Raw genomic sequence first — 27,985 nt, 5'->3', positions numbered from 1 at the left:
AGAGCTAAAATATGTTTTCAATAAAATAAGCCTTTCCAAGAAAATAAAAGGATATTTAACAGTCATCTCTCCTCCATAAATTACTCAGGTTATAACCCTAATAATCTTGTGATTGCTAAAGCAGCTAGAGGTTCAGTAAATGACACATGTTATTTTGCCAAAATGAGGTCACTGCTACCAAAGTTACAAAAACCATGGGGAATCAGATATGTGGTCAGAGAGCAACCAACCCTCCCCCAACTGTTAAAGTATTGGTGGATGCAACATCTTAAAGAGAAAGTCTCCTGAGCACTTATGACTGTGTCTAAAACTTTAACTCACTCTGTGCAACCACATGTGCACAAAACAAACCTGATTTGTGCTTACAGCCTGCACTGTAATCTGTGTGTTTTCTCCCTGTTGAGGTTTTGCCCAGTAGTTTGTTCAACTATAGATTCTATGAATCAAAGAACTTTTCAAACATCCTTGAAGTAAGAACTAATTAACCACCTACTTAAGAAAAAATTCAATTAAAAATTAATCCATTAAGATTGTCTAACCTAAGCTGCATTTGTGCTCTAAGTATACAGGGTAAAAGGGAATTCAGTTAACTCTAAAATCAGGAGGTATTTTAACACTGAGATGTAAATCATCCAACGGTTTGTTCTCTTCCAATTGGTAGATTCAGGCTGATCTAGTAAGGTGTGAAGTATTTCCATACATATAATTACCTAATGATTTGGCTGTATAATTTCATTTCATACTCAAAACTGGCATATGGGGATACATTTTGAAATCGGTCTCCAAGTGCATGATCTGTAAACGCTTCCAGTTGCAATTAGTTCTACTCCTGTGAGCTGGTCCCAGTGAATTCATGATCCTATTTACAGTGTATATGAAAAACATAGAGTGTGAACCCTTTGAGGATGTTTGAGTGAACAATGTGACTCATGTGGGCATCTGGGCAAACTAGACTTCATCACTGCACCTAAACGCTTCCTCCTGCACTCCTCCAATTTTGGAGTGTCATCTCATTCCATAAAATGCACCAAGGAGCATTTAACAGGGCAAGATTTGCATGTGTGCTACCCAAACTCAGCCCATTGCTGAGCAGCATAGTCCCTGAAACACTGCCACCTACTTTTTACCCTTAGAATCTCCTATAGCCCCAGACAGAAGAGATCCACACTGCTGGGGACATGGACCCTGGATCCATCCTTCCACAGGCTCCTGGTCATGCCTTCTAACATACACCCATCAATGAGCTGACAAAGTCAGGGCTGTAGTGTGGGAAGGGATGCCCATCAATGGGTCGCCAGTGTTTCTCCCAAGGATACAGTTCCTCATTTTCATAAATTACCCCTCCCAGACCCAAAAACAGAGGCTGAGCTGCTTCATTTTCTTCTTCCAACTACATACTTTTTCAATTAATTTTTTCTGCTCAAGTATAAGATTTTTTAAATCCTTGGCACTGTGTTACCCTTCATTAGCAACATCTCATTCTGCTCTAATTTCTGCAGGTCATTTTGCTGCTTAGTTCTATTTTTTTCCTCTGCTCTTCCAGCCTTTGTGTTATCTGTACATATGATCATGATTGAAATCTACTATAGAAAGACTTGACCCAAAAACCAACCAAATTGAGAAGCAGCCATCTGGGGTGAAAAGAGATGGGTTTATAGTTGACTTACGTGGTAAAAAATAACCTCTGTGATGAGCTGTGGCTCTCAGGAAGCCTTAATACAGGAAGAATAACAACTCTTTCCCACTGTGATACCAGTGGCTCCGCAGACCACCATGTGAAAACCACTTACCCAGATGACTGCTTCCTTATCCTCTATTTTTACCAAGGTGTATGTTTTTAAGTTATTAAAAAACAAACAATACAAGGTGAGTGGGTGAAATGTGATGGTCTGTATAATGCAGTAGTTTAGACTGGACAATTTTATGCTCCTTTCTGACATTAAAAATCTTCACTGTATTCAGGTACTTCCACTTGAATAACAAAAGCATAGGGTTTAATTAGGCAGTTATATTTAGAACCAGAGCCTGTAACATCCTGCTGAAGTGAATATTTGTAAAAGCAAGCATCTGTGAAACCTAAAACCAACAAGAAGCATTATCTTATTTTTTTTAATCTTTCTTGACACACCTTTAAAAGATTACTTAAATTCTTTCGAAACCCAAATATTCTAAAACAAAAACTGCAAAGAGAAACTGATTCTTAAAAAAAACCAGCAAAGTTAGCTTAATTATCTCTAACTCAAATAGCAGAAATGAAAAAAAAAACAGGAGTACTAGGTCTCCACGTTTTGGAATAGACACTAAGAAAGGAGACATCTACCAGACTGCTAACACAGCATTAGTAGTGTCAGCATCTTGCAAAATTTCGCCCGCGACTATTTAGAGCTCTGTGCACCTACACAGAGAACACATGAACACGCACATCCTCTTACAAATGTGGAGAAAGATTTATTTACTCCTAGTGTATCTTAAATTGTGTACTATGAAGTACTTCTTGATGGTATTAAATTGCCTGTCTTTCACCTGGGGTCATATTCTCCTTCTTTTCAGGTCCTATACTGCACCCAAATAGGCTACAAATAAATAGTTTTTCTGACTACATCTCTAACAAGAGTGCAATTGATTTACTCTCGAACTTATGCCTTTATGGTCAGAGCCCATTTACACCACTGAGCCCAGCTCCAGCTACATTGCTGTTCATCACAATGGGTTAGTTAGTAGGTTAACAGCAGGACACAAGTTATCTGAGTAATTATATGTCAGAAGTTAAAAGCTCACGAGACAGCCTCTTTATTAGGACTGCTTTGTGCTACACTAAAAATAATAATTAAAAAAAACAAAACAAAGAAACAAAAAAAACCCCAACACTACTATTCTTGCAGCTCCTGGATATGTAGTTAGGAGCTATATTACAGATGAAATGCCAGAATAAGTCCTGCTTCAGCCAGGAAGAAAAGTTAATACAAATTTCAGAATGCCTGAAGTTCTGTATACCTTAGTCCCTAAGAATTTTAATGCAGTTCCCAGGCTGAACCAGAAGCCCTTGAGTACTGGTGTTAATTTAAAGATCAACAAATTAGCAGTTCTGCCCCTCCTGACTGCAGCAGCCCTCTAAGCCACTGGCCTCAGGCCCATGAGAGTCTCAGGCAGAAACTATAACAAGAATTGTTCCATTCTCACACACATGGTGAATTTAATTCCTATTCAGCACAATCAATGCTGGAGTCCTGACTGATTTCTCTGGCTGGTATCTTTCTCAACGAGAACAAAAAATACTATTTTACATAGGGGAGCACAGACCTCATTACTCTGAGCTCTGGAGGTAGGTGGTAAAATGGGTGTGGGGAGAAGTGAAGGCTAGACAGGCAGCTCTGCTCTGTCTTCAGAAGAACTCTACACCCCAAAGACCACGGCGGCCCCAGGCTAAACAGCCACAGAAGAAAGTTTGTTTCCTGGTTCACAGCTGAGGAGGGGATTCCCTCTACTCATGCCCAGCTTACCACCTTTTATTCCGTCTGTGGGAGCCAACCCCTTTAGCCAAGCACTGGCCGAGCACACAAATGCAAGAAAAAAAAAAGCTTTTTTTGGTTTTTTTAATAGACAATGAGGACTTTTCTGGCTCTGTTTGCTGAGGCCCTTATTGTAATACCTGGCCCTTGGCTGCTGCACCCAGTGGGGTGTAAAGTCATTTGCCTCCATGGGTGAACAGTGGGACAGCAGGGTGGTTGCCTCCTTACCTCTCCAGAAGTCAATGTAAGGAAAGGATCACAGGATCTGACAATAGAAAGGACCTGAGGAGGTCTTACTCCAATCTCCTGCTCAAAGCAGGATCAGCAGTGAGGTCTGATCAGCTTATTCAGGCCATTATGCAGCCTAATATTGAAAATCTCCAAGGATCAAGACAGTGCAACCTGTCTAGTTGTTTCATTCCCACAATCTCACCAGTTAGGTGCTTCTGAGAATATTTTGAGGCAAGCTGGGAACAGAGTATGACTTGTAGGGTTGTAGGAAACCCACATTCCTAATCACAGGGTATGGAGCAGAGGATGAGAAAAGGTCCTTAAGCCATCCTACAGCTCTGAAGGGCCTTGGATAAGCTAGTCTTTTGAAAGCTCTGCAATCTTCATTAATTCAAAACTTAAGCCTAACATTTTATGTATCTATTATTTCCCATACAAAGCCTTTTTTTTTTTTTTTCCTCTTTGTTCCCACAAATCCATTATTCAGAAGGAAAGAGAAGCGCTTCAGTTACAAACTGGTATTATGTGAGCTGGGATGCTCTGCAATAGAAACATGTGGTACTCAAGGGCAATGTGTCCTGAAGTGGCTCTCAGCTCTCAAGACCCATGGTGAATGAAGAGCTCATTTTAATTCTTGAACTGTCTGCCTGGGGAAGTAAATCTAACAACCGATTGATCATCAGCCACTGAAAAGCTCTGGTGCATATGTTTAAACATGTAGCCAGTCCTAAATAGCTGCGTGTCACTCTCATAGCAGCGTGCCACTGACACTCAAGCACCATCACTTGAAAAAGAAATCAGGCAAAATTACTCTTTCAAACGAACTGACACACTAAGCCACAAGTTCCAGGAAATGGAAAACAAAACAGCTGCTATCCGTTACCCCGTGGTACTGGGAATTGAAGAAAATACCACTCACAGCTCTGAATGTCTTAGAGTTTGGCAACAGAGTAGCCAATTTATGGAGTTTACTCTCATGTACAAAAAAAATTTGTGCTGGAGAGCTACAAACAGCATGAAAATGTACTATGTCGAACTGCTGATGGAGAAACATTGAGTCCAGGAGTTGGCAGCATTGTAACTCTAAGTAGGGAACATGGTGCACTGTTCAAATGGGCATTCATAGTGGAAATAATGCTGAGAAATTGGGCTGAGATCCTCTACATCCCAAGATTACCATACCACCCTCCCATATTTAGGGTATATAACAAGCTTTTGATAATTCCCTGCTTTGGGGAAGTGATTTATTTCATAAATGTAGAGACAAATATCAGTGAGTCAACATGTTCTTGTCTCAGTTCTCTAGTACCATATAAGACCATAGTGCTACTTAAGTTCTTCTGATCAAATGGGAACACAACACAAGAAACTCAGAAAGTCATGCTAGACAATTAGTTTAAATCTTGAAAAGTTAACAATCAGACAAAGCAACCTAGAAGTGTAAACAAAGCTCATGGAAAAGCTTTAGACAAGAGGAATAATCTGCAAGTTTCCATGTTAGAAACAATATCTGCTGAAGTCTACAAGGTATATAATGCAAACTCAGTTAATGCCTGTTTTCTTTTCCTGATGTTTGCAGCTTGCTAACTTCATAAAAAAAAATTCATGTTTCTTTTACTTAGAGAAGAAAAAATACACAATGACTTCAAAGCTGAAAGTTTACATAATAATGCATATGCTCAAGAGGATTGTCCCAGCCAAACTGTGAACCTGTGAAAATAATGGAGATATTACAAAAGAAACACTTAGACCTCCACCACTGCAAGCAGCAAGACTGTTTCATAGAGAAGTGTAACATACCCCTTACTGCAGCCATGAAATTATATTGCTTTCTGTATTATTCAGTGTAGCTTCATGGTAGGTATCACTAGACTGCCTATAAAAAAATCATCTCTTTGCTGACATTCCTATTTCTCGATACTGACTCCAGACCAAAAATAGACCACAACACACACTGACAGACTGAAAACACCTTGGTTAAAATTTACTAACTGTGCAACACCTTGCATTTAAAAAATACAGGGAAATGAAAATATCTTGAGGTCAGCAATCCTGTAGAACCATCATTGGTACTAACAATATTTTTACATAAAAATAAAAATTAAATTCTGCTAGAACAGCATAAAATGCACAGGGCTTCTAAGACACAGCAATAAATTGCAGCCATAAGTCTCATTCAAATGTGGTAATGCATATGGAGTTATTAAGCAGCAAAAAAAAATTACACTGGGAGCTCAAGTTCAATATATTCTACACCTTTTCCCTCCAGAAAAAAATTGACTAAATGAGGATTTCATTCTCCATCACAAAAGATTGGACCATACCTTTGTCTTCATGTCCACCACATAATTATCAAATGTCTGGTTCTCCTTCTTGGGTTCACCACATTGTCCAGATCCTTGTGATCCGTTGGAAGCAGCAGACTAGAGCGGGGGGGAGAAATCAAATAAAGTAGCTGAGATGTGCACTGTAATTCTATTACACTTAAATTGAAAGATTAGCATGCATATACAAAAGGGTAGCCTGAATTCAGGTGGCCCATACATAAGATTTTCAGCTCAACGTTTAGAGATGCAAAATTCTGTGTTTAATCTTATAGCCACTCTCATGGAAGTCTGTGAAAGTCTTAATAGGCTAAATCTACAAGATAATGTTTATCATAATCTCTTGTTGACTTCAGAAGGCATTCAAGGTGCTCTGCTGCTCTCAGCATCAGAACATAGAGATAAGGAAGGAAATCAGTGTCCTGACAAAAAAGAAGCCTGTGGATGGTAATGGGGTTCTCATCTGGAGTAGCTGCAGGAATAGATTTCTTTAAGGCACCAGCTGAATTTCCTGGTTTTCTTCTCTTTTCTAACTCATGGCATTCTCCTAAGTGAGAGGGTTTCATATTTGTGTAGTAGCCATATTTCCAAATCTTCTAAATTCAAATGCTTTTTTTTGTTACCATTCCTTCATTTACACAGATTTCAATCTTACATTGCTTACAGATACCTTCATAAAACATGTAGCATTTTTTCAAATAATATCTTTAATTGAAGATACAGTAAAAAGCTATATTTGTTTTGATCAATTTTACTGCTGGAAATCTAACACATTATTGCACATTCTGCCTTAAGACAGCAAATTTTATAAATGATATATCTGTTTAGAGTGCTCTGCCCTGCAAAAAATGTGCTTAAAGAGTTAGGCTTTGAATGAAACATGATAACTGCCACTAACTCGAATGGCAGGAAATTTCTGGGCACTTTGCAAGAGCACAAACAGGAGTGCAGAGTGAATTGAAGCAGAGTACAGTGTCTTCCTTGTATCTGCTGGTGCTGAGCATCACAGAGACCCTGAGTGATTTAGGCCCAACCTTTTTCAGCCTGTGCACCAAGAACACAGTCAATTTTAACACAACCAGCAAGACACTGTTAGCATTTTAAAATAGACCAACCATTGCCAGCACCACTTTGAAAACAACAAGCCAGTGCCACAGAAACAGCCAAATCACATCCACATGTGCAAATGTTTTCTCCTCTGATACTACCTTGTTTATGTAGGGCTCCATCCAGCAAAAGACAGAATGCTGGCCCCAATCCAGGCAACTACTTAGACACGTGCTTTCAACTTCACTGGAACCAATGGCAGTAGTCTCGTGCTCCAGTAAAGAATGTGTTTAAACTTTGGATCAGGCCCAGCAGCTCAGCACTACGCTGGACTGCATGCATGTCCTCTCTAAAGTCAGCTTCTCTAACACCTTCGTGGTTTGGGCCTAACTGAGAACAAGGAACCAATATGATCGCTCACACACACGCACACACGCACGGGGACAAGAAACAACAAGCTCATGGGTCAAGACAAAGACAAGGAGGGTTCACTCACCAGTTATGGTCGAGGGCAAAACAGATTCAACTTGGGGAAAAATATCAATTTATCACTAATAAAACGCAAATGAAAACAGAGCTTAAATACTTTGCCCCACCCCTCACTTCTTCCCAGGCCCAAAATACTTTGTTCCCGATTTCTCTAACTCATAATCACAGAATCATCCTGGTTGGAAAAGACCTTGAAGGTCATCAAGTCCAACCTCCTTCCCCTTAGTGGCACAGGGGGACAGGGAATGGGGTTTAGAGTCAGTGTGTCACATGTTGTTTCCGGCCACTTCTCCCTCCTACAGGAGCAGGATTTCTCACAGTCTTCCCCTGCTTAACCATGGGGTCCCCCTCATGGGAGAGAGTCCTTTATGAACCTCCTTGACATGAGTCCTTCCCACGAGGTGGGGTCCCTCAGAAGCAGACTACCCCAGCGTGGGCTTCCCACAGAGTCACAGGCTGCTTTGGGAACAGACACCTCCCCTGGCACGGGGTCATTCACAACCTCAAGTCCAAGTCCATGGGCCGCAGATCCACACCTGCTGCACCATGCACCTTCAGGAGATGCTCTGCCTTGCTCCTTCATGAGCAAAGGAGGACAGCCTGTCTTCTCACCATGGGCTGCAGGGGAACCTAAACTCAGGCACCTCCTTCTTCCTCACCGATCTTGAGAGCTGCTCTCACCTTTGCACTCCTCTGCTTTCCAACTCTGCTCTCCTCCAATGCTCTCAGATTTCCCCTTTCATATGTTAATCCCAGAGGCACATCCATTGTCTCTCTCCTGGCTAGGCCTTAACCAGCAGTTTGGAGCTGGGGGAGCTTTTCAGCTTCTTACAGGAGCCACTCCTGGGTCCCCTCTCCTGGTACCAAAACCATGCCAGAACCAAACCAGCACAAACATGCTCACAGACACAGAGAACCGTGCAGTAGTTCAGCTTCTTTCTCCTCACCAAAGGGTGTTGAATATCCCTGCATTTGTAATCTGGGAGGAAGGAAGGGATAGCAAGGCAACCAGGACAGAATTATGCAGGACAGCAAGGAACTGAACCCGGGTCTCACATTTTGTCTCAGAGCCAGAGAAAATCCAAGCAACTCCCTGAGTGTTTCTTTCAGGAAGGGAAAATTTGCTTTACAAGGGGAAAAAAAGCATGCATAATGATTTTCATTTCATCTTTGCTTTTTTGAATACCTGACAGAAGCGTTTCCCATTATTATTATTTACAAGCAAAATATAAACTATGCATATCAATATATTATTTATTTGCTGTCATCATCAAAGCTAAACTGCCTAGTCCTAAATGAGCTAAGCTTCTGCAACTTCTCAAAAGGGGTTTGACAATTTGCAGCAGAAACTACAGACCACATGGTAGCGTTTATCAAATGAATGCAGCTGCAAAACTGGATAAGGAACTTTAGTTTGTTTATATTCTACATATTTTTGCCTCAAATTTTTCACCGTTAGCTGACTCCAATATTTTGAAAGAACATAAAACAATGTCATAAGAGGCTATGAAATGTTTCAATTGTTTTCCTTAGGGAAATGGGTCACAGATTAATTGTGAAGAGCAGCAAACCAAGGACATTAGCAGGGTACAAATGGCTCAAGAGTAACTGTAATAAATCCGGAATGTCCCACTCTTCCAATGTATTAAGGTTCAACAAGTGTTAGCAAAATAATATATGGTTCCCAAACTTGAACAAAGCATAGGTTAGCAATCTATCTGAAAACCCATAGTCATTTAACTTTGTGTTATTAAATAAATGGGACTGTATAATGCAAGAGGCAAAAAGGATACTAGTATTTTTGGATCTGAGTCTTTTCTTCTTGAATACATACAATCCTCCCTTTAGAAGCTAATCAAAAGCCTATGGTGTCTAAACTTGTTTGTACATTTTCTTTCCCAAAGCTGCCCATGCATGCAAAAGAAGCACTTCAGCAACACCTCATCATTCCTGAACTGTGCAGGTCACCATGAGAAGCAGAACTGGCAGCCCTAGGGTGACAGCACGAATGCAGTGGAGCACGTGCACCATGCTGGTACCTCCTTGCAGGAGGTTCTGAAAATAAGGACTTCAAGCTTGAATTAAAACCACTGACAAAAGTCTACGCTTTTTATCAGACTCCTGTATCTAGAAGGCCGGTAGTTGGAACAACTGTATCTTTCTCTTCACAGAAAACAATATTATCATATTCTCTTCAAGCTGGTCTGAGAAAGAGATTTTACAAGCGAATGCTGCAAAAGCAGATTAAAACTTTGTTTGTTAACTTCGCTCACATGGGAAGTAATCATGAGAATTGTAGATCACACCAAAAGCAATCTTCCAATTTTCTGTATAATTAAAGCTAATCTATTTAGATTATAATTAACAGGGTCTACTTAGACCATAATCCCTTCAGGGAAATGGCTCATTGTGCAAACTTACAGCATTATTTAAATGTTTATTAATAAAATGCTAATCACATTAGTTACCTTGTTAATTTTTTTCTCATTTTAACAGTGCTCAGCAAAGGTCTTCTGTGCTTATAACACATCTTTCCTGTAGCTTATTAGGACATGCACAATTGTCACAGTCAAATGTCAAAATTAATGCTGATTAGTTTTTGCCAGAGTACACAGTTATGAATTATGGAAGTATGTCACTGGTTTCCCTTTCAGCAGGCAGCATGTTCCAGTTCATGTCTGAGCCAGGAACCAGCCAGAAGGAGCATTTGCCCTCATAGGCAATTATGGCATATGGGGTTTCCAAGAGTTCCTACAGGAGGTCTTCCTGTAGCAGCCAAACCCTGTAATAGTGGATGAAATCGCCAGTTTATTGTATGGCTCTGAAATTAATACCTAATATAACAATTGAAGGCACTTTTAACCATCCACAATAGTTACCTCATTTTTACTTCTCAGCTTGAGGCCCAACATTGAGAACATAAAAAAAAATTTAAAAATAAGAAACATATATGCAAACATTATTCTCCTCTTCCGTTCTCTTGGATGTTGCTGCCAGGACTTTGAATTTATTTACACACACACACCTGTATGGGATATTTTCTGGCTAAAAAATGCTGATCCACTTTGCAAAGGAACCAAGAGAGCTGCTGGGAGTGTGGGAGACCTACAGTCCATGAGCTTGAATAAATCTGCAGCTGCCTTAGGGTTCAGAGAGCTAATGCACCTTCTACTGCTGGCAGCTTAGGGAAGGCTCTCCTGTGTGCTTTTAGAGAGAGAAATTCAAAACACAGAAGCTGATCTGAGACCTCTTTTGGTGTTTTGTATCATGAATTGGTAGCTCCATTCCAGTCCTATGAGAGCCTGTAGACGAATGCCAGCTTGCCCCAAAGGATTTACATTAAAAGAGGAAAAGTATATAAAAAACAGTAATCTTTCACTTTTGGATGCCAAAATCTGTCAGGAAATCTATCATCTTGGTAATAAATGCTCCGAGGAATATATAGTGCTGAGAGATACTTTTATTTAATTAACTTTTTCAAAAGTAAGCATTTTAAAAAATCATTAGAACATTTACAAAGCTACAGGGGGAAAGTAAAATACAACATAACATATGCTGGAATTATCCATTTTACAGGACATTGATGTAAATTAATTAATTCAGCAGCTATGCTGGAGTAGGAAGCAACCCGAGCTGAACTGTGATGCACAGCAGGACACTGCTACTAGCAAAGAACACAGCACCCCTCTACACAAGGGTACAGCCAACTCCACTCATGCTCTGCTAAAGCCATGTGTGAACTAAAACTAGACTCAAGTCAAGTTCATCCTTTACAACACAGGCCAGCAACAGCAGGAATGCCTTCTGTGTCTGTGATCAGTCCACCAAGGGCTGTACCTTGCTGCTGTTCCTGGGTAGAGTTGACAGCTCTCCAAAATGTATTGTGTTTCAGCTCCTGCTGATTAAAATCTTGGACCACAACAACAAAAGAGTTATACATCTTGAGCAGTTTGTGGAGACAAAGCATTGTTGGGTATTTGAAGAGTTTTTTCCTGCAATGCCATGTAAAGAAATAGTCCAAGAGACCATAAAAATGTACTTTCCTTTTTCTGTACCCTGATAGTCCTATTTCTTTGCCTCTTATAGTCCTTGTTACAGGAAGAAATGTCATTCCGCAATTTTTTTTGGCAGGAATTAACTTTCACCAATATCACAGATGACTGAAAACTCAGACAATGCCAGAGCAAGCCATGATAGAAACTTAAATAAGAAATATAATCTCACAGAAGCCAGGCAGAGTTTCATTTGCCTCAGCGGGGCCTAAATTTCAGTCCAGAAATAATTAAATAGAACTCTCTTCTTGTCCACAAAATCATTTTAAAAAGAAGGTGCCTAATCGAGTGTTTCTGAAGTCCTTTAGAATACACATTGTCCAGTGTTTTCAGTCAAATGGTTTAGTCATCAGACCGGTTTTTGTTTCAGTTTCCACATCAGACTTTCAAGTTCGTTGTTTGAAGATGTCAAGGTTTGCTCCACATCACATCACATTAGCTCAGTCTTTGCAGCTGTCTCAAGTCAGGATGATGTTATAGATTGCTACAAGGTCTCTGTCATAGTTTGGGCCCAACATGACAACAGACTCACGGCTGCTTCAGGAACAGCCACCTCCCCTGGCACCGGGGTCTTCCAAAGCTGCGCAATCAGAGCCCCCAGGCAGCAAACCCTCTGGCCACAAAATCCAAGTCCACTGGCCAAGTTCACCCCTCCTGGTGCCTTCAGGGAATGTTCTACCACATTCCTCCATGAGTGCAGGGGGACAGCTGCCATCTCACTATGAGTTTCAGGGAAACTTCTGCTAGGGCACCTTCTTCCCCTCCTTCCTCACCAACCACCACCACCGCTCTCGTCTTTCTTTACGCCTTTGCTCAGGTCTCAGTTCTTTCATATGTTAATGGCAGAGGCGCATCTATTGTCTCTCCAATGGCTCCTTGGCTGGGTTTGGAGCAGGGGGAGCTTCTCAGCTTCTTACCAGAGCCACTCCTGGGGGCCCCTCCCCAGCTACCAAAAAAAGCCATCAAACCAAACTGGAACAGTCTCATGGCTAAGCCCTGTAAGAATGTCACCACAGACCCTTCTGCACCTGTCTTCCCAGTATGACCAGTAAATATTAATGTATAACAGAAAAATATATATTTTGGCATGGATTCTAGTCTATAGATTGCACCACGTTTGATTTTTTTTTAAGTTATTGTATTTGGAAAAGAGCATAAATATCACAATAATATTTATTTTACCTTAGGATTTTTATTATTCCACTTTAGCTAATATGGATTCAACCTTTCAGAAGATTTTATGACAGACTTAAAGAGTGTTAGAGCTCTGGAATAATTCTGTGGCTCCAGGCTTGTGTTTCAGAAAGGTCAGGATCTGATTTAGTGTTGCCCCACCCTCCCGGAAGCAAGGCTCACTCTCAGTGATGTCAGAATGTCACTAGTGAACTTTGCATTTGCTCATCCCCAACACAGATTTGACCAACTGTCTCCAAGCTACCAGCTACTCAGTAGTTGCTTTGTCTGGGCTGACAAAGCCTGTACTCAAGCCAAGGCAAGTCCCAGGGCGATGAAAAGGGATTTCAGAGTACTAGACCGAATGCTTGTGGGATCAGGAGCACAGGTGTCCTTTTCCTCAGTTCCTTTGGTGGCAGGAAAAGCTGAGAGGACTAGGAAATCACAAATGATTAATGAATGGCTTAGAGGCTGGTGCCGTCAGATGAACTTTGGGTTTTTCAATCATGGAGATGTTTACAGGACACCAGGTATGTTAGCAAGCAATGGCATAGAGCTATCAACAAGGGGGAAAAGGATTCTTGGCTAGGAGTTAGTGGGGCTCATTGAGAGAGCCTTAAACTAGACTTGAAGGGGGTAGGGGACAAAATTCCTGGATGGTTTGATTTCCAGGACACCGGGCCTGCTGGCATTGGATGGGAAAACCGTGTCCCACAGAGGACAAAGGGTCCTATGGCAGGAGTTAGCAGGGCTCATTCACAGAGCTTTAAACTGGATTCAAAGAGGGAGGGCTTTGTAGCTGGCTTTGAACTAGTGGGGCATTGCTCTAGTATTAATGAAGACCAGAAGGCCTCCCGCCTCCCAAGGGTGCCACCGGAGTGCTCAGCTCGCTCCCTGAAATGCCTGCACACCAGTGCACGCAGCATGGGGAATAAACAGGAGTTAGAGGTCTGTGAGCACTCTAAGGGTTATGATCTGGTAGCAATTACAGAGACATGGTGGGACAGCTCACATGACTGGAATGTGGCCATGGATGGCTATGTGCTTTTTAGGAAAGACAGGTCAGCAAAGAGAGGCAGTGGAGTTGCCCTTTATGTGAGAGAGCAGCTAGAATGTACTGAGTTCTGTCCAGGGGCCAATTAGGAGCAAGTGGAAAGTCTATGGGTATGAATTAAGGGGCAGGCTAGCATGGGTGATATAGATGTGGGGGTCTATCAGAGACCTCCTGATCAGGACGAGGGAGTTGATGAGACTTTCTACAGGCAACTGAAAGCAGCCTCGCAACTACAGGATTTAGTCCGCAGTCCTCATGGGGGATTTTAATTACCCAGATATTTGCTGGAAGGCCTACACAGCCAGCCACTCACAGTCTAGGAGGTTCCTCCAATGCATTAATGATAACTTCTTGAGACAAATGGTGAACAAACCAACTAGGAGATAGAACTAACATTAGAGGCAATATAGGCCCATTGCTGAATGAGGTGGGTGCCCTGGTGTCACAGGATATAACGAAGGCAGAGGTACTGAACGCCTTCTTTGCCTCTGTCTTTACTGCTGCAGACTCTCCCCAGGAGACCCAGATCCTTAAAGCCCCAGAAGAAGTCAGGATGAAGAAGGAGTTTGCTTTGGTAGATGAGGATTGGGTTAGGGATCAGTTAAGCAGTCTGGACATCCATAAATCGATGGGTCCAGATGGAATACACGTGTGGACACTGAGGGAGCTGGCGGAGCTCATTGCTGGGCCACTCTCCATCATCTTTGATAAGTCGTGGGCAACAGGAGAGGTGCCTGAGGACTGGAGGACAGCAAATGTCACGCCAGTCAACAAGAAGGAGAAGAAGGAGGACCTGGGTAATGATAGACCGGTCAGCCTCACCTCCATCCCTGGAAAGGTGATGGAACAACTTGTTCTTGGCACTATCTCTAGGCATATCAAGGATGAGGGGGTCTTAAAGAGCAGTCAACATGGTTTTACCAAGGGGAAGCCATGTTTGACCAACCTTATACCCTTCTATGAGGAGGTAACTAGGTGGATAGATGATGGTGGGGTGGTAGATGTGGTTTATCTTGATTTTAGTAAAGCATTTGACACTGTCTCCCATAACATCCTTACAGATAAACTGAGGAAGTGTGGTCTTGACAGTCACATAGTGAGGTGGATCAAGAACTGGTTGAAAGGAGGAAGTCAGAGAGTTGTGCTCAATGGGACAGAATCTAGTTGGAGGTCTGTGACTAGTGGAGTCCCTCAGGGGTCGGTACTGGGACCAGTACTATCCAATATTTTCATCAATGACCTGGATGAGGGAACAGAGTTTGCTGGTGACACTAAACTGGGAGGAGTGGCTGACACACCAGAAGGCTGTGCTGCCATTGAGTGAGACCTGGACAGGCTGGAGAGTTGGGCAGGGAGAAACTTGATGAAATTCAACAAGGGCAAGTGTAGAGTCTTGCATCTGGGGAAGAACAACCCCATGGACCAGTACAGGTTGGGGGCTGACCTGTTGGAGAGCAGTGTAGGAGAAAGGGACCTGGGGGTCCTGGTGGACAGGAGGATGAACATGAGCCAGCAATGCGCCCTTGTAGCCAAGAAGGCCAATGGCATCCTGGGGTGTATTAGAAATGGAGTGGTTAGTAGGTCAAGGGAGGTTCTCCTCCCCCTCTATTCTGCCTTGGTGAGGCCACATCTGGAATATTGTGTCCAGTTCTGGGCCCTTCAGTTCCAGAAGGACAGGGAACTGCTTGAAAGAGTCCAGTGCAGAGCCACAAAGATGACGAAGGGAGTGGAACATCTCCCTGATGAGGAAAGGCTGAGGAAGCTGGGTCTCTTTGGCTTGGAGAAGAGGAGACTGAGGGGCAACCTCATCAGTGTTTACAAATATGTTAAGGGTGAGTGTCAGGAGGATGGAGTCAGGCTTTTTTTCAGTGATGTCCAGTGACAGGACAAGGGGCAATGGGTGCAAACTGGAACACAGGAGGTTCCACATAAACATCAGAAAAAACTTCTTTCCTGTGAGAGTGACAGAGCCCTGGGACAGGCTGCCCAGAGAGGCTGTGGAGTCTCCTTCTCTGGAGACATTCAAACCCCGCCCGGACACGTTCCTGTGTGATGTGCTCTGGGTGATCCTGCTCTGGCAGGGGGGTTGGACTCGATGATCTTTTGAGGTCCCTTCCAACCCCTAAGATGCTGTGATTCTGTGATCTCCCTGATTATCCATATCATAATTACTCCGTAGCACCGTGACTCTGGGGCAAGGCAACTGATTTTCCAGGAAGGAAATTCAGGCAGGGAGGAGGTACTAGCTCATGCTTCAGCTTTTCTTCTCCCTAACACAGAGTTTGGATGAAGCTGGCTGGAAACAGTTGGCTGCACAAACTCAAGCCTTGTGAGCGGACAGAAGACACCCAGGAGTTTTATCTTGCCCATCCCAGCTCCATCTCCAGTATCACTCATGCAGAGCTTCATTTTCAATCTGGGGTACAAAGCAAGGCACTCTTGTTGTCTCCTTTTCCAGGGAGCAGAGTGTCACTAAGGGACACACCACAGTGGACTTGTGCATCTGGGGAAGACCATGCACAGGGCAGTGACCAGAGTCCTTGCAAACACAAGCCTTGCAAGGGCTGGTTGCTCAAGGGACAGTTTGTCCCCTGCTGAGACCTGGCACACCAGATACTGGTGGTTGGCAGTATCTGCTGGCCTACTGCATGTGGCCAAGAGGAAAACTAAGTGAAAAGAGCATTGCAAAGATGAACCCTGCTGCACGGATGAAGAGATATATCATTCTCAGTTTAGCTGCATGAGAATAAGACTCAGAGCATGAGTCTGGACAGATCAGTTACAGTTTTCAGGCAAAGACCTATCCTCACTGCAGCGGCTCCATGCCAGACATCTATCCACATAAGGAATGGAGACAACTTATGTATGTCTGAGTTCTTACCCTGATATACTGTTTTCCAAAACATTCTTGGCAACAGTGTTACCAAATGCTGTAGGGCAAATTCTGACTGCTCTGAACATGAGAATGAATGAGATGAAAACTTGAAACAAATAAATGCATTTCCCTCAGCTCACTGGGATTCAGTCAGATCCTGATGTTCATTCTCCCCATTCCTTACCTTTCAATTGGGCTGCCCTTTGCTGAGCATAAAGAAGATGAAATATGAAGAGTAATTTGGGATAATAAAGATCTATTTCTTTCAAATAAAGCAGAAGCTATTACCGAATTTTCCTGAAGGCTGGAGGAAAAAGACTAGAAAAATTGAAAGGCTGAACATAATTAATGAATGCCCATTTAGAACTGGCTGTCATACAACATGTTGGAAGCTAAATTTGCAGCTGAAGAGGTCAGGCTGTATGCAGAAACAGGCTCTGGAAGGAGCTCCCTGTGCACTGTGTCAAGCTGGGGGCAAAGACAGGGAGCTGTGGTTGCAGGGAGGTCCCTTCCAGCATGGAGTGATGACACCTGCCAAAAGTCCCTTCGAGCAGGAAGGTCAGCTGCAATACGAATAATATGTTAAAGCACATGGTTTGCTTCCACTTTTGGCCATCTGCATACATTTTATTCCCCAGCTTCTGTGGAGTCCCTCTGCATTTAAGCCCCTACAAGTGAAATCCCAATCTTGTCCTGAAAACAGAAGCAGACCACAGCTGGAAGCAAATGGAAATACTTGGAAATAGAAAACAGAAAGTAAGTCATTAACTGTAAGAGAAAACATGACTAATGATTTTAAATTAAATAATATTGTAATGATATTTTAATTAGCAAGGATAATATTTATTTAACTTACATAGAAGTTCTGCATACATAAATTTCAACCTACATATTTTGGTTGCCATAACAACCTGATACATTTATTCTCTTGTGTCATTTTTTATTGCATCAGTGGTGCTTTTTTTTAAAAAAAAAAAAAAAAAAAAAGAAAACAACCAAAAAAAATCCCAACTGCTTTGGTTACTATGATAAAACTGTATTTTTTAATTGTTCTTTTCGTATTTAATTCTTCTTGAAACCAATATACTTTCCCTCCAAAGATGTTAACAACACAGTGTGAGAATTAGACTACCAATTCCAGGGCTCAGTGCTGGGTTTTCCAGAAATCCCAAGGATGTATACAGCCCTTTGGCTCAAACTGCTGCTTCAGTGGTATCTCCCTTAGGACACTGATCCTATGGCTAAAGCTCAAGAGCTTAAACAGAGACCTACACAGTAACAGCTCCCAGTTGGTTCATTTTCCCCTGAAAGCCAGAAATAAATGACTAGCACTGGACTCTTCAGAAAGGCATGTAGCTATAGTAGATTTGAGGCAGCAGTGGCAGCAAACATAGCTGCAGAGATGCAAAACATTTAAATAAATCACTGCAGTGCTCTCCTGGCCAGGAAGAGACCACAAAGCAGTTCCCACACTTCATACACACTGGTGTAGCATGTGGTGAGCTAGACTTTGCTTTTATCCAGGAGGAGCTGAACTGATTCCTAAAGTCTTGGGACCTCCAAGGAATTAGTCCAAATCTTTTTACAAATTAAGGACAATCAAGGGTATCACAATGGGAGGAATAGAGAGGCTGAGGGTGACCCTTCTCCTCCCCATGTCCAGCTAGCTGCACAGCGTAGCTTAGCCTGTTCTCCTTTCCCAGCTCTGCACCCCCACAAATGGACCCAATTCAATTAAATTGCAATTACCTAACTGCTGAGGTTGCCTTTCTATCTGCTTCCCTGTAACAACCATAATTAGAGAGACTGTATTAATTAATAACAATTATATGATGGTGCAAGATGAGGAACTACTTGGCAACCATTCTTCCATACAGCTGGCATGGAATGACCTCAGATTAGAGATAATAGGGCATTTATGAATGTAAGGTTAGAATTTTTGATGGAAAGGAACTAGTGCAATGGCTCCTGTGGCCTGCGTTCAGCTTAGGGGGCAGCTCTTTATTTACTGCTAACTATAATAGCCTCTACTTCAGTCAGGAGAGCAAGGACAATTGCTTTCAGAGAACTGTATCCCTCTTAGTTCTCAGGAGAACAAGAGTGTGCACATGTGTTATCACACACAGTTTAGGACAAGCTCTAGCATTATATTTTTACCATGACCAGACTCATAACTATTTTGTTTCAGATCATACTATTCCTCATTATAAACATTATATGTAATATGTGAGAGTAAGAAAAAAGTGTATATATATACAATAGAACTGTAACACCTCCAAATAGGAGAAACACCCAACAGTGCTAGGTATTGCATGCTAACCTTGTAGGAAATACATTTAAAGAATTATCTCATGTAATGTGATTGAATTCTGATCTATCTCATGATGCACTGCAGGTCCATAGCAAATCCAAGAATAGAATTCAGTCTCCCCCACTGGCCCACACAGTCTCTTCCTATTTACACATACCTCCGGAGAAATTACAGAGGAGGACACTACCCACATTTCACTTGAGATGAAATTTTATGCCTGTTCTTGCCAGAAATGGTGCATTCCATTTGCAGCAATAAAACTAGTCCCATTTTGAGAACAGGACTGATATGTCATAAAGTGATACTTAGGAAGACCCAAAGGTGTTTTACACTAATGCAAGGATACAAAGCCTGTATCAAAGACAAGAAAAGATCCACAAAAACAAAAAAATCCAAACCCTTCTGAATATTGTAATGACTTTTACTTCACAAGATAGTTTTGCTTGAAGCATCCTAAACCTTGGTAGGGAAAATTATTTGCTTCAGCCACAGCCATAGGGAGGGGAAGTAAGCTGTGGCTGTCATTGCAGTGGCAGGCTGCCTTGCTAAGGCACGGCTGCTGAGCTACACAAACACATATACTCATGCTGACATGCAAAAAATACTGCAGCTAAACAAAACCTTAGGCAAAACACAGTCCCATCTCTTTTCATTCAGCTTCCCTCATACAAAGCATTACAAAATGCTTGACACATATATATAAAAGGAAAAGGATTCAAAAAGTAACTTAAGTGGAATGACTCAGGACATTAAACTGCAGAATACAACATCACACTCCCTAAATGTTGAAAAACAGATGATGATGTGAAGCAAAAAGGAAAACAAACATTCCCTAAATACTTTGCAGAAGGTTGGAGTTCCATGGGTCTGCCAGAAAATTTCCTTTGTGACAACTGTCATGAGCTAAATGCTGGATAAGAATCTGCCACTGCCCAGTGGAGAGAATGCAGAAACCTGAGTTTTCATATGAGGGCTCCTAGAAATATTAACACTACCTACTGACCAAGGTTATTACAAAGTTATGGACCGTACAGAGATTTCAGCTTCTGTGAAGTTGTAGAAGCACAGAAGTGTAAGGGCAGCTGTAACTGCATTAAACAAACATCACTGTCAGCTGCATCGTGAAAAAAAAAGCAAATGCCTCATGTACCAGGCAATGCCAAGGGCGGTAGGGATGCAGACTCCTAGTCCACGAATTGCTCCTTCCATGCATGCTAGCTGACACAGTCCATCTGGTTCCTACAGGGACCAGGAATCCTCCAGAGGTGCCAGCTGAAGCAGTGCCCTTGTCACAGCTCTGTGACAGTGAGGTCCAGACTACATTCTTAGAAGGGGAGTCTGGATGAAACAATAAATCCAGTCTCATGAAAACTCTCTCTGACTCTGCCACACCTCACACTAAAGCTGGCTGCTTCTTCAGGCACTTGAAATGTGTCTAGGCAGCTTAGACTCATCTTTCTGCTTTTTGTTGGGATGTATCTACCAGTGGGGTGGCTGGCTTAAGTAGAGAAGTACATATAGGCTCAGAGGAATGCCACATGCAAAACTTGTTAGAAAAGATATTCACCGTTGATAATCATTTGCTTGAAACATCCTCGTTCACTGTTATGTACTGGTTACTCTACAACTTCACTTCTCATTAACAGGGGAATCAGATTCCAATTCTGGTTGCATTCAGAAGACTCATAAAAACACTGAAGCCTGTTAATGTCAACAGCACCCAGCCCTGTGTGCTACTCTTTACATGTAGCCCATTTTTTACAGCATATTGTATTATTACGACCAGGTCAACTTTGCATTTCACTAGGTGATGAACAAAGTTGAAGTTAAACAAGATCATCTTCTTGACACCTTTTTGTGCAGTTCTTTGTAAAACAGGGTTCACAAGAGGTGCCTCTAAAAGAGATGGCCAATTCTAATATTGCACTTTTAAAGGCTAATGGCAAAAATGTAGTTTCTACTATTAAGACAAATACCTGCAATCAGTGATGTCATTTCACAGTTTGGAAACATTACAATGGCTGTTTTCTTAGCTATGGTTAGCTAGGAACCTTCTTCCCTATATCTGTGACCAACAACCTGATCACAATTCACAAAGAACTCAGGCCTTCTCCATATTTTGGCTGGGCTACAACAAAACACTGTGAAGCTGGGCACACTGTCTCTTTTTTTTCAAGTTTGTTATAATTTGAGAAGAAAGCTGCAGCACTCCCCTCTGCTCAGCACTGGGCAACATCAGATTAGTCCTCCCCTCTCTGTGAGGGATCTCCCTGTACCAGAGCAGCAATATAAGGAGGTTTTTGATCCTTGTATAAGGGTAAGAAGATCATCACAGATTGCAAGAGAAGAGCAATATATGACAATTCCAATCCTCAAAAGTAACAGAAGTATCTACAGCGAATGCAAAGATCTGTGTGTGTGTCAGGCACATTCCCTAGGTGGGAAAAAAAGCAAGGAAGCCAATCAAGAAATAAAGTGATACTGAGTGAAGAAACAGCATTAAGAAATACACCCTTAACTACAGGAGATGGACTGTTTAAGGCAACAATGTAGTCATCCTCCTGAATACTGAAAGCTCTAGTTACAGGCTTGCTGCTGACCTAGCAAAGATGCTGGGTACCCTGGGAACATTTGCTGTCAAAAAAAAGTACAAGATATCTCTAAAAAAGAATACTGATTATGTAAGTAGAGGCATATGTCTGTCATGACTCTTCCTACTCCTTAGGAAGAGACAAAGCTGTGTGTTTTGTTACCTCTGGTTTTCTACAACCTACCACAACACCAAAAATTGTGCGAGAGAAGGCACCAGTCTGACGTAATGAATGACCTGAAACCACTCAGTCCTTCTCATTGTAATTAACCAATTCCAAACCACACAGATCCAACTTGTTTTAGTGATTCACTAAAGCAATAGCAATTTAAAAGTTACCATAGCTGTTTCCACCAGAGTTTCATAAGCCTTCTTCTGAGAAAGTGGACTTTAGATCCACTATGTCTGTTACACCTAACTTAAGGCTTTTTTTTCCAGACTGTACAACAGTTGTTTGCCTGGTGCCTTCTCAGAAAGACACTGCCTGAAACTGATGAGCTAAATCTATCTATCTATCTATCTATCTATCTATCTATCTATCTATCTATTTACATATAAATGTATACACAGTGACAGGCAGAGCATTTCAGAAAACCAGGTAGGTTCCCCTACACTTCTGCAAAAACTGGAAGGTCTGGGAAACTTTAATCACTTTGGTTTTTCCTTTCAGCAAAGAAATTTTATGCAGCAGCAACAATGAACTGAACAGCACTATCGGGTTTATGACTGTGTAGTAACAAGGCTGACGTCCTGACAGAGAAGCAGAAGCAGCCATACACACCAGCCAAGCAGCAACTGGAGTGCTGAAATCATTCACAGGCATGGGAGCCATCAGTGGGTTCAACCAGTTTTCCCCACAGTCATTGTGTAGGTCTATGCAGACTGATGAAAGTGGGAGCTTCAGCTAACCTGACTTTTTTAAACATGAGGTATTTGAAGATGTTATAAAAACTCAGTTTCAGAACTCATCTGTTAAACTAGTTTTCTGGGGTTTTGGGAGCAGGGATAGGCACCTCACAGAGACATGAGGCAGCAGATTTCCAGCCACAGATCAGGGTCTCCTTGGTGCTGTCACTTGGAGGTTCTGCTCCATCAAACTGTCCATTTTGGTTCAAGATGACAGAAATTGGAGAAACATGAGCAAACAGTGGGACAATATTGATCAACAGGAGGAAAATGTAACAGGACTGATTGGTATGGATGCAAGCACCTCTCTTTCAGGACAAAGACAATTTTAAAGATGAAATGAGATAGTCTCACAGCTCTTTCTGAAGAGCTCTAGTACACTGGTGGTGGCAGCCACCAGTGAATGCACTGAAAATGTCATGAAGACCTGAGAAAGCAGACGTGGAGGTCAATTGCTAGAGAAGTACAAGAGTAGACATGCAGAGAGGAGACAGGCCAGGACAGGCCTTAAAAGTAGAACCAATAAAGTGGTGTTGATATGGTGGAAAGGGGGAAGTCAACAGAGACTTCCAACAGCAAGGAAAATACGGTTAGAGAAGCAAGTCCAGAAAGTCATCTCCATACAAGGCCATTTGGATGAGTAAATGGATCAGGATTACATAGGAAAAAGAAGCATGTTCCTAAAAGCTTTATTCAAGGAGGAGAATGACTAAGGGTGAAAATCACTCCTTCACAGTACACACAGGTCTAGACAAATGCTTTATTCATGATCTACCTAAGTATTATAATGGCAAATAACCGTTAAACTGTCTCATCTCTAAACCAGGGGCAGTTTTCACTATAACCTGTTACAGATTAAAGTGGTAGAGGTGATAATTAAACACAGTCAAATGTGTAAAATGTACAAGCTGAAAATGCATAAAGTTCTGGGGTTCTAGTCATGTAATTTGTAACTATATTATACATATAAAACACAGAGATAAATTATATTTTCAAATTGACATCTTCCCTTTAATTTCCCAGGTTGTTAAATTTAGGATTGTACTTACTGTTTTTAAAATCTGCAAGTACCTGTCCGAGTTTATAAACAACTAAACAAAGCAGGAAGGGTATCTTCTTTTTCATATATATTTATCTTACTGAGCAAAGATATATGCACCTATCCAGGAAATCACTCCCAGGGTGATCATTATATGATCCAGAAGTCTTGGGGTGATATCTTTTCTTATTCTTGGGAACTATTTAAGAAGCATTTTAATAAAGAAGTATTGGTAGACTGCAGAAATATATAATGGGCTCTTAAACCTCTCTATGGAGACCTGTGTCCTTTGCACATGGAGGGCAGTGAATTGCCCTGCTTAGTTGCTCAGATTGGTGAATGATCAGAGTTAATAAACGTGTAAGTGAGACAAATAGCTCTGAAATATTTTTGCAGTGAAACTTAACTACAGTACATTCGTCCCTGAATATCAGTTTTACAGAACTCTTACAGTTTTACAGGGCAAATTACTGTATTTTAAAGAGTTGATGTATTTGTTTTTGCAGGTGGCTAAAATATAACTCTCAAAATCCTATTAGAAACAGTGAAGTATATCACATACTCTTTGGAGGAACTACTAGCTTCTGGTAGAAGCCTGTTGGGACATTCTGATATTTTTAAGTAGGACATTTTTTCAGATAACTCTGGTATGACAACAGCCTTTGTTAAAATATATCGTGTTTTAGAACATTTATTTTAGAAAAAAATATGTTTAAATTGCAAGAGCTTTTTGTAAAGTGACATTATCTTAGTATCTTTAATTATTAGATCTATAATTTTTGACCTTGATACACAGAGGTGTGGAATTGACACAATAGTTGTATCTCAATGCTTATCACAATAGAGACCCAAAGCTTGATTAGAAGTTTGGATGATTCTGTGATTCAGGCACATCTTCAGTGGGCAAAATTGTTGTTTCTGATTCCTACCAGCTGTTCTGGCCTGCTCCCAATCCTTTGCAGATGTAATAACAAATCCCAGATCAGAAAACTGCCTAAAGGTTGTTTGACAGCCAGATTATATAAATGTGGAAAAAAATATATGAAAGCAAACACACCTGCTATGTCGGATGTGACTCTCTCATCACTGCTGATCTGGTTTAGTTTGTTTAATGCTGAGATTCCAGTTCTGTTCTCCCTCTCACCAATTTCAGTAGAAAACAATTATTAAACTAAATAAACAATTACTAAACTAAATCAAATCTCCCTGTCAGAAAGGACCTATCAGGCCAGTGACTCCTCTAAACTCTCATGCAAGGCACAGCAATATGATGTTGGTGTTACAATAAAAGTGAGAGGCTATAAAGGAAAAGGCTTTTTATGTGAGCATGCCTAACTATGCAAGCACAAGGAGATGGCAAAAGCAGAACAATGTCAACTCTGAGACTTGCCCAGGGGGACAGAAATTGTCTGTTTGGAGAGTGGCATGACGTACATGTTACTGTACTCTCAGCATCACGACTTCATCAGAAACTCTCCTGCAGGGATTTGGGATATGGAGTCCAGAATGATGCACTCTGGAGCATTTCTGTCCACAGAGTGACATTGTTCTGCACACATACAGCTTCTTGGTTCAAAATTGAAACATCAGCCCAATAACATTAAAACACACTCACAAGCAACTCCAAAGTGACATTTAGCAGATGCACTGGCACTCAAGTTATTGACAAGCTACAGAACAAATAACAAATTTATAAATAGAGGCCCAGCATGGCTACCAAGTATGGGTAAGACATTTAGCTGCAGCTAGTCATAAATAAGGTTTTTAATAACGTTGTGACTTTGCACTTACCCATTTCTAAACATTAGTCAAACCATATGAGAAGGCAAGAGTATAAAATAATCTCTGGAAGTAAAGCATACCATGAAGCCAAGCTTCAGCATTGTTGTTAAACAATTATCCAGTTAAGGTTGTTACATATCCTGGAGTGCAAAAGAACACAACTAGCAAAACATGAACCAAGATGTCATCTATACTGTTCCCCTTAAAAAGACTGCTGCCTTCTTGAAGGAGAGCTTTGTGCCAAAGAGAGTTGCATGGGAGTTGGCTCTAGTACAAAATCAACCCACAGACACAAACTGCATTTGCTCAGATAAATGTGTACTGTAGAAGCTAAATCTAGTGAAGAAACAGACACATAAAACTGAATGTTTTAATCCCTTTCTATTGAAACATTATGGTTGACCATACCTAATGACTCTTGCATATTAAATATAATCACTTAAACAGAATCAGATTTGGCTCCTGGGAGTAAAAGAAACCATACAAATTAAGCTGTACCCAGTTGCAAACAAAGAAAACAAACAAAAATCCAGAGAAGAGCCTGAATTTTTATATGCAGATATAGAAGGGTCTTGCAGGTCCATGTTTTCAGACAAGCAGTTAGAGCAAAACAGATTAATAGTTTGATAATTGCCACAGGCAAAAGATTTTTAAGTAAGGGTTTTACTACTGGAACTTTTAACAAGCCAACACTTAGAGAACAGAGAAGTAATTACAATGTTTATAATAGCTGGGTTCCAGGATAGCAGACATTCCTGAAGCAAGCAGAAATAGCAGGATTCATTTTGCAAGCTGCAATCAACTCTGAGAAATGAGCCTCTAAACATAAGAAATGTATGGAACAACAGGAATTAAACAAAGAACTGGAATCTTTGGGGACCATCTCCAAGCAATGATATCTCACTGTGCTGAATGTAGATTGTGCACGTGAGATTGGTGTGTGATGACCAATCTTGCAGTCATGGCAAATGATTCTCGTTCAAACGCAGAAAGTCTCTGCACCATCTGCCCTGTAAGGAAACAGTTTTTTCATGCTATGATGCAGGGAGAAGCAGACCTTTAGCTACCAGAGTTTTTTGTAAGCACAACAGCAGAGTTCTCCTCCTTCACCTCAATTTTCCAACTGAATGAAGGTCAAAATGCTGCAGACCAGAAATAAGTAGCACTGGAGACCAAACTAATGAAATAGAAGTTAAAACAAGAGTAAATTATGTTTTTTAATGAGTATCTGGGAGCTGAGCACAAGCCTGTAGTTTCAAGCAGTGTTACTGTTGTCATAGCTAAAGAGCAATTTTTGTTCTACCAGCTGGGTACCTCCACTTAGGTACTTTTATGTTCTCCATTATTGTATTTTCTGAGCATGTCACAGTTTTAATTGCATCTATCTACACAACATTTAAGCAAGAGGCATCATTTATCTAGGGACTGCTTCATGCAATGCAGAGAGCCCTGGGAAGGAGGAATAGTTTTTCCCAGGCAAGTGGACATTGGTTAAGCTGAGAAGCCAGGCTGAGACCTGCATACCCACTCTCAAACTCCTCTAACCTGTTAACTCAGCTGCCCAGTTGTGAAGCTTTGACAGCAAAGACAGAGAGTACCTTTCCCCAGCCTCATCTGGAACTGGGTAGGGTGAGAGCACTTTTCTGAGCACTGTAAGATCTGAATTGAAACCACTTCCAGCTCTTCCAGCTGAATCCCTACCTGACATTTCCTAGGGCTGAAAATAAATCAGTCTTCTGTCTCCAACAGGGACAATTTAAGAGCCCTTATTTCAATAAAACACCTTCAAGCTGTGAATGCTGGTCTTATAAACCCTGTCCAAAGAAGTGATGAAGCTCTTTGGCAGAGATGAAATTACAAACAAACCCTGTCTTCAGGACTTTCAGCAGCAGATTGGGCACATGCCCCAGTCAGCATGAGAGCTGCAGTGAATACCATGCTGAATGTTTATAAAATAAGGTTTACCAGCACTGAGCACTTTCTCTGCTTCTAGTCCAAACAAATTAAGATTAGACTTGCAAAACAGCTAAAGTGCCCATTATACAGGCTTGCCCTTTTCTTACTCTTCCCTGAGCATCTGCTCCAGGCCCCTGCTGGAAGCCAGGTACTAGGCTACATGGGCAAGACAACTGTTGCCTGGTTTAAGCCAATGCAAGTGCTTTATTACTGCAACTTGAAATGACTCAGCTTAAAAGTAGTTGAGACCCTCAGACCTCCGGAGGTACATTACCTTTCTAGTATCAGCTCTCCACTGCCATGTTTTCAAGGTAGCTACCTGGCATTTGTTTGTTCTCAAAATGAGCTTGTCTGGACTGTATAAATCAGCTCAGTGCCTAAGAACTGTCAGCATCCACACACTACAGGTTCCTGGCATACCTTCACAACCCACTCAGTTAGGTGATCTCCAAACACAGTTCCTCCTCTAGGTGCCACCAACCCTGACACTGAACATCCTGCAAATTATACCACGATTTGGGTTGGAACAGAACCTTAAAGGTTATCTAGTCCACCCATCCTGCAGCAAACAAGGATATTTTCAACTAGATCAGGTTGCTCAAAGCCTCATCCAACCTGACTTTGAATGTTTGCAGGGATGGGGCATC

At 41.5% G+C, this 27,985-nt stretch overlaps 1 protein-coding gene across 1 annotated transcript in view; it reads right to left on the bottom strand.

The window, feature by feature from the left end:
- Positions 1 to 27,985, bottom strand: part of DLG2 (discs large MAGUK scaffold protein 2) — a 1,033,121-nt gene that overhangs the window by 875,808 nt on the left and 129,328 nt on the right. Inside the window, exon 5 of the mRNA XM_051620514.1 lies at positions 6,065 to 6,163. Coding sequence (XP_051476474.1) covers positions 6,065 to 6,163 — 99 coding nt within the window. The remainder of the gene's footprint in view (positions 1 to 6,064; positions 6,164 to 27,985) is intronic.

This window comes from Apus apus, chromosome 1, assembly GCF_020740795.1.
Source record: "Apus apus isolate bApuApu2 chromosome 1, bApuApu2.pri.cur, whole genome shotgun sequence".
Taxonomy (NCBI): domain Eukaryota; kingdom Metazoa; phylum Chordata; class Aves; order Apodiformes; family Apodidae; genus Apus; species Apus apus.
This window is presented reverse-complemented; position numbering and strand designations above follow the sequence as displayed.